The sequence below is a fragment of the Habropoda laboriosa genome, unplaced genomic scaffold (assembly GCF_001263275.1).
Source record: "Habropoda laboriosa isolate 0110345459 unplaced genomic scaffold, ASM126327v1 scaffold134, whole genome shotgun sequence".
Lineage (NCBI taxonomy): Eukaryota > Metazoa > Arthropoda > Insecta > Hymenoptera > Apidae > Habropoda > Habropoda laboriosa.
The window spans coordinates 566,745-574,974 of NW_017100266.1; the positions used below are offsets into that span (position 1 = coordinate 566,745).

Below are 8,230 nucleotides of genomic sequence, written 5' to 3' on the forward strand. Positions count from 1 at the left end.
AATTTTAAATAGTACATTTTATTCTTCAAGTAATGATTCACCTGCAAACTCTCCATCTGCAGGTAAGTCATAGATTTTTTCCAAATCGAAATCAACTGATGCATCCTCCTCCTCCTCAATATCTTTTTGGAATTCACTGCTTTCGGTAGATATTTCTTTCTGCTTCTCTGAATCTTCAATATGTTCTATCTAATAGATAAATAATTAGAATTTAGAATATAATAACCAAAATTAGGTCTGATTTGATAACATTATTCATTTACTTCCTCTGTAAATTCTTTTTCTTCAAATTCTAATTCCAAAAATTCTCTTTCTGTAAAGTCTGTCATTATCTCATAGTCAATACCATCAGGAAATTCTTTGAAATCTTCTATGTAAGATACTAATTCTTGTGGTATAGTTTCAAGCCTTGGAAATGAAAAATGAATAAATGAAAATTTTAACTGATACTTAAAGAATAACCTTCTCTTAACTATTTATTTTATTCTATTTGGTGTATAAATGTTTCGTTATAATGAAGCAAAAAGGTAAAGTTTCAAAACTAAAAGAGTGAAGAAAACATTGTGTACATAGATTATATTGCTACTTACGATTTAACAATGTTACTTTGCAGTTTTGATTGTCCTTTAATAAGTATGTCTCTCAAAAGTAGAAATATTTCCAAACAACAAAATTTTGCCATATCCTTATAATTACAAGGACACTACAAAATATTCAGATACATGTGTAATTAATTTAAAATTAATCTTTAGTAATTTGAAAGCTGAAGCTGTCAAAACTATTTTAGCAAACCTTAAGTGAACATGTTATGGTATATTTGAAATCATAAATTGTCTCCACAAGTGCTCTTATTTTGCATTCTAATTTTTTTAGTACATATTTTACAACATTAATTTTCGCTCTTTCTTTATGAAGTAATGTTTTCACTGACGATAATCGGAAATTGATATCGTTTTCTTCTTGACGAGCATTTTGAATTAACAATAAATATCTCTCTTCAGCTTCAAGATCAGGAATATTAACAGGCAAAAGATATTCTTTCGCATTTACAAATTTTTTTCTTAAACATTTTAAAACTGCATCCTGTACTTTTGAAACTACTATATTTTGTTTCACATATGAAGATCGTACACCAATTCTTTTCTTGTGTTCAATAACGGAGTTTCTTAAAACGAGGAAAAAATTAGCACAATTCCACATAAAAAAATTCCATGAATATAATTACGAAAAAGAGAAATATATTTTAAACTTATTTGATGTAAGTCAAAATGAAATCTTATGAAGTGTTACTTGAGATAAACCTGTGTATCTATTTTCGATGAAATGTCTTTCGAAATTTGCAATAATTCATTTTTTAACATAATATTTTCTCGCATTAATCTTTGATTCGGTAAACTTATGTGTTTATTAGTTTCTAATTGAAATTGTGCCGCCAAATCAAGAAGACAGTCATACATTTCATTCTTGCACCTAAATAGAGTAAATACTATAATTTTTCCAATATAATTCTTTTCAAATTTTCAATAAATAATAATGTAAATAGAATAATTTTTAATGGAACGCATGACAGATATAAATTGAATACATTTCTTTATCAAATTCAATTTTCCGTTTGATACTCTCCAAGATTATTTTTACATTTTCTTCGTTCTTTACCATTTGCTCCTCGTTCGCTTCAAGTTTTTCTTCTAAAGGAATCTGTAGTTTTTTAAAATCTTCCAAAACATTAATTTTTGCATCTAGAGAAATAATTCTCTTTTATTCGATTTACTATTTTGCGAACGTGTACAAAAAGGATGAAAGGAAGTAAGAGATAAAAGGTAAATAAGAAAAATTTTATAAGTTACTTAAAACTTTAATCTGAGAAACCAAATCAATTTTCTTTTTTGTGTACTTTTCATTGAATAATTCTATTTTAACCTCGAGAGATTGTTTATCCTTTACTCGATCATTTTCCAGAGAATTGATTCTATCTTTTAAGCTTTCTATTGAATTACTATAAGAAAAAACTTGTTTGTTTAAATTTGTAATTTCTTCAACTGTTTCTGCATCTACCGTAGCTGAAAGTTCATTCGTAGATTCGATTTCTTCCAACAACTCGTTATTCCGATTTTCTAACCTAAATTTTTCAATTTTTATTGTATTGTACGGTTAAACAATAAAAGAGTGTAACAGAAATAAAAAATTATTTAATAGTATATTTATGAAATTTGACTTCACTGATAACCTGTTTATTCTACTTTCAATATCCGCGATTCTAATATCGTAAAAAGCTTTTTGCATGTTAATAATTGTAGGTTTTTGCTTTTGGTCTTCATTACCATACGACTGTAATGTTACTGGTAATGATATATTTCCTTTGTCTTGTTCATATAAATCCATCATTTTTTCGTGAAAATACTTCAATTCTTAAATACTTGAAAAATAAAATATTAACATGTATATGAAAGATAAGTATAAAGAAAAGAATTAACAGCAAATGTCAATTTATTTTAGCCATGTGAACTTTACAATAAACTACACTGTGTCAAATTTTGACAACCTAACAAATATATTATTCCGTTACAAAATTCAGTATGATATATTATGTTTTGCAGCATGTTATAGTTATTTATTCATAATGATAAAAGTAAAGTCATGTGAAAAACTAAATTAATGGTTGCATAATTTTTTTAACTTTTATATTTTATAAAATCTGGTATTCGTGACACACACATACGGCAGCCATTCAAAATCCATTCTAAGGAAAAGGAATTTAAAGACCACTTAGGTAATAATTAAAACCATCTATGACATTATATCTTTTTTACTTAACTTTCTATACCCAAAAAGATATATCGAAAAATTTTAGTTATATCTTTTTGCACAAACATTAACAATAAAAGAGTGTACCGGCATTACGTTAGTATGTATATTAATATTACATATATTCAAACGAAATTTTATTTTATCTAGTATTTTTAAGTTTTTCTGTTACTTTCTTATATTTTTGATGCATAAAATATATTGTTACTGTTATGTTAATATAATTAATTGATAAGAAGTAGTTAGTACAAGAAGAGTAACGATTACAGTAATGGTTTAATAAACAACTATTATTTAAATTTTAGATTAATGAAGAGTGTATTATTTGTCTCTTATTAATTTATATATTTTTCTTTACTATCAATATTTTAATGCTACAAAGGAACTAAACATTATGTATTCAAATTGTTGCGTATTATTATCAGTAATGTAATTTCTCTAGGTTCGGGCTTTTATCTATTGAATTTTGAAGGAATATAACCAATATTTGTATAATGTGGAGCTAACTTCACTTATTTAACATACAGAGCATACAACATGCAAAACTTTTGAAAGCAGTCGTGAAACAGCTGATCCATCGATTGTTAAGTGTTCAACATACTTTGGTGACCAGTGACTGCAGAAAATTATAAAATATCACTAAACATTATTGATTTACCATGAGAAATTAAAATTTTTGGATGTGACTACGAAAAATCATTTGTGCGATAACCGAAAATGTGCGTTGACGTGTCTCAATGACGTAACTTTGTCTGCCACGAAAAGTCGAATTCTCGAGAACAATACCTTAAGATGAATTCAAGAAAATCTTTATCAAGCTGTCCAAACTAAAAGTAAGTAAGTATATATAATTATTTTATTATAAATCTTTCCTTTTGCATAGTGTTCGTCGAAGTTTAGGTTAGAGAACAAAACAATGTAACACTTTTACAGTTGTAACACTTGTATACAATGAATGTTGATGTGTCAAACGTATTTTGAATGTTGACATTTTTCTATTGGCTAAATTATGTAAAAAATATGTTTGTTTTTATATTATTCAAGTATTCCCTTTTATTTTTTAATATAAGGAAGAGAAGCGATTATTTATGATAATTAAAACTAAAATGATTGATTGATAACTAATTATGGGTAATGCAAAAGCAGAATAAATAGAAAATAGATAATTTTCAATAATTAACTTTTTTTATTTATATTAAGGTCAGCTGATTAATAGAAATACAATCAAAATATAATTTAAAAAATGAAACTAAGAAAGGAGTTACTTTTACTCTTGCTGGTTATGTCTGCTGCATCTGAGTCAGATGTTCCCAGAAAACGATCAGATGCTTCTGAAGAAGAAGCAGAAGAAGATGTTAAATTAGAAGAGAATGCGTTTGAACGTCTGCAAGAGTTAAAGGCTTTACATGACACCATTTTGAAGATAGTGCCAGCTTCTGAACCATATCTTAATAATAAAATTACAAAAAGGAAAGAGGAAGTGGAAAATGAACCAAAAACAAAGGAGGAGAGTCCTGTAATGAGAAACTTTTGGATGAAAACAATGATAGCTCAAACTAAGAATATAGATTTACCAAATAGTAATTTAAGAATTGAAGTAGAAGATACTGAGGAGAGAACTCAAGAAGATACTGAAGAAGAGCAACTTGAACCTCTTACTGAAGAGACTCAGGAACCACTTACTGTGGCGCAACAAGAAGGTGTGTTAAACTAAAATTTATAATTCCTAAAAATATTAAGCTTTTTTTTTATATGGTGAATTGAAGTAACTAATAGATTGTTAGGGAAAATGTTAGTAACCATGACTGATGATTAATAATTTTTATTAAAACTGAATTAACTGTTTAATTGAAATAAACTTTTATAAATTTTTAGCGGAGCAAATATTTAGGAAAGCACAAAGACTTCTGAATGCCACACGTTCAAATAAGGAAGAAGCTTATGAATTATTAACATCTGCAGCAATTCGTGGGCATCGTGAGGCTTGGTCTATGTTAGCATGGGCTCAGTTATTAGGAACTCAATTTGGTTCAACCTCTTCTAGTCAAGACATTCCAGGAGCTTATGAGATATTTAAAGACCTTGCTGATGCGGGTCTACCATCTGTTCATATGGTATATAAATTCTGATAGTTATGCTTCAGATTAAGATTTATAATCATCATAATAAAATCTTAACATGAATCTATAAGCTAATAAATTCTTTTTAGGGTTTGGGCTTTTTATATGCAACAGGATTAGGTGGAGTAAATGCTTCACAAGCAAAGGCACTTCTTCATTATACAATAGCAGCCATTGGTGGTGATACTCGTGCACAGATGGCTTTAGGTTATCGGTATTGGGCTGGTGTTACAACACCAGCTTCGTGTGAAAGAGCTTTAGATTTTTATCGTAAGGTAGCCAACAAGGTTGCTGAAGAAGTTTCTCTTAGTGGAGGGCCAATTGTTCAGAGAGTTAGACTTTTAGATGAACAGGAGAATCCAGCATACAGTTCCGGAATCTTTGATCAAGACTTAATAGAGTATTACCAATTATTAGCAAAAAAAGGAGATATACAAGCCCAAGTGGGTTTAGGGCAGTTACATTATCAAGGTGGAAGAGGGGTACCATTAGATCATGAAAGAGCATTACAATATTTCCAACATGCTGCTGATGCTGGAAATCCTCTTGCTATGGCTTTTCTTGGAAAGGTAATAGATATTTTTGTATAAATTATTTATTAAACAAAAATACAACAAAGGTAAATACTTATTTATATAAAATATTATGAGTTGCTAAGCTGCTGAACTAAATATATAAGATTCGTTCTTACAATATTGATACTACCTAATTTATATAACATTGATATTATATTTAATTATACATTATTGTTTTACAGATTTATTTAGAAGGTAGTGATATAGTAAAACAGGATAATGAAACGGCATACAAATATTTCAAAAAAGCTGCTGAGCTTGGTAATCCTGTTGGACAAAGTGGCTTAGGTCTTATGTATCTTTATGGAAGGGGAGTTGAGAGGGATACTGCAAAGGCTCTTCAGTATTTTAGCCAAGCTGCAGAGCAAGGTTGGGTTGATGGACAGCTTCAACTTGGGAACATGTATTTTAGTAAGTTTCTAAGAACTAACTACATTTGTCATTACACAATTATATTTTCCTGTGACTAAGCAACTCATTCTTAAAATAATAATGATATTTAATCATCTAATAGGTGGCACAGGAGTAAAACGAGATTACAAATTAGCTAATAAATACTTCAATTTGGCAAGCCAATCTGGTCACGTTTTAGCATACTATAACTTAGCACAGATGCATGCCACTGGTGCAGGCATGGTGCGAAGCTGTCCAACTGCTGTTGAATTTCTAAAAAATGTTGCTGAAAGGGGTAAATGGAGTGACCAGGTAATGGTTGCTCATAACGATTACAGAGAAGGCAGAATAAACGAGGCTTTTGTCAATTACGCTCTCCTTGCGGAAATGGGTTATGAGGTTGCGCAGAGCAATGCTGCGTTTATACTGGATAAAGGAGAGACTACGATATTGTCGGAAGAAGAAGGGTTGGTTAGAGCTCTAACTTTGTGGGCCAGAGCTGCTGCACAAGGATATTCTGCTGCTCAGGTACGTCAATATAAAAAAAAATGGTCAAATGGTAAAAACTACCTAATCTAACCATATTCACTTTAAGATACATTCATATTCAGATAAGGAAATAAATAACAGTGTACTCATTTAATCACATCAGAATTAATGTAGAAATCTTATCACATTTCAATCATTTTTGTTATCACTTTAATAATCTTCAAATCTCTGAGACGTTTTTAAATTTTATTGATTATTTCAATTACATATTTAATCCTTCCATATTATTCTCATATACATGCTAATGCACATACATATATTGATATAAAAATTGCATAAGTTTATTCATAATATTAGTAATCAGGAGAGATATTCAGTGTTTTTAAACTTTTGTTTTGATTATAATATTATAATTATTATTGAACAATATATACGTGGTACTATTTACAAATAATTTTTTACAATAGGTTAAATTAGGCGATGCTCACTATTATGGTCGAGGAACGAAAGTTGACTATGAGGCTGCAGCTAGTCATTATCGATCAGCTTCTGACCACCAACAAAATGCGCAAGCAATGTTTAACCTAGGATATATGCATGAACGTGGTTTGGGCCTGGCAAAGGATCGACATCTAGCTAAACGGTGTTATGATCTTGCAGCAGAAGCTAGTCCAGATGCAAGGATTCCTGTAGCATTAGCTCTTATTAAACTCTCGTTTCTCTTTGGACTGGATTATCTGCAAGAGTTTAGCCTTGTTGATCATTTGAATAAATGGGATCAACTCTTGGGTCAGAACTGGGATCTATACCTTATTGGACTGCTCACTGGCATGCTAAGTTTAATTATTTACTTTCGCAGGCCACAACCACCACCTCCGCCTAGGATTAACTAATTCTTTATTATTTTATTTGAATCCTTTTTCTTTTTTTATTCTCTCCTTTAGATGAAGTGAAGTTTGTTACTGATGGTTCATAAATACATGCACGTGCGTGCATATCCATATGTTGTTTTCATTGAATCACCTTATTTGCACAAGATTGTTTCAAATTCTAGTGAAATAGAAAATTTTATACTTCTGAAGTTTTCACAGTGTGTGAGTGTGTATAGATTTATGTGTCATCAATTCATATTTATTTGTCACGTCGTAAAGTTGTCAAACTTGTTAACGATTACATTATATTTTAATTTTCAAAATGCACAGTTTTTTTTGTACATATAATGTAGAATCAATTCTTGAGAAAATTTGGAAATACGTTAAGGAGGTGAAAATATTCATACTACAGAAAATTAAATTTTTTTAAATTATAAGTATCTATCACCTGTTTCATTTTTTAGAAATTTAGTTTTTGGATTATAAAATATTTATGAATTTATTTCAAATAGATTTTTATGTTTAATATTTCTTGACATGTATATGTATGTATATTTTGAAAAAATACATATAAATAATAATACAGAATCATGAAAGAAAGTGTAAATGTTTATGAATGAAGTATAATATTTAAGATAAAAAGTCGTTAATATTCAATCAATACTTTCATAATGTTATACACATGTGCTTAGCAGGTAAGTTTTAGGAAGCATATTTTTATAGAAATATAAAAATTATTACCAGAATAATACAATTATTAATTTGTTATGTTTATTTTACACGATTAATGAAAAAGCAAGTTTTTCAATATACGAAATTCGATATAATGAATTTATGTAAAACATTATATTTCATTTAAAGAAGTATGTAAATTACATTATCATATATTTATATGGGAGAAGTATATTCTGTTTAAAAAGGTTATGTTTTTTTTTATTAAAATTGTGAATACCTGTATAAAGCTGCATGTTTAACT

General features: G+C 28.9%; 2 protein-coding genes across 2 annotated transcripts; one reads left to right on the plus strand and one right to left on the minus strand.

The window, feature by feature from the left end:
• Nucleotides 1–18: 18 nt before the first annotated feature.
• On the minus strand, nt 19–1,457 carry LOC108573199. Its single transcript, XM_017935589.1, has 5 exons — nt 1,291–1,457; nt 793–1,165; nt 591–703; nt 264–408; nt 19–189 (listed from the first exon to the last, which is right to left on the minus strand). The coding sequence occupies exons 1-5, from the start codon at nt 1,455–1,457 to the stop codon at nt 19–21; spliced, it is 969 nt and encodes a 322-aa protein (XP_017791078.1).
• Nucleotides 1,458–3,573: 2,116 nt separating this feature from the next.
• LOC108573277 (protein sel-1 homolog 1-like) lies at nt 3,574–7,275 on the plus strand. The gene is made up of 7 exons (XM_017935675.1): nt 3,574–3,638; nt 4,006–4,505; nt 4,681–4,919; nt 5,015–5,494; nt 5,683–5,911; nt 6,015–6,421; nt 6,850–7,275. Exons 2-7 carry the CDS (start codon nt 4,049–4,051, stop codon nt 7,273–7,275), a joined length of 2,238 nt encoding a protein of 745 aa, XP_017791164.1. The 5' UTR covers nt 3,574–3,638; nt 4,006–4,048.
• Nucleotides 7,276–8,230: the final 955 nt, after the last annotated feature.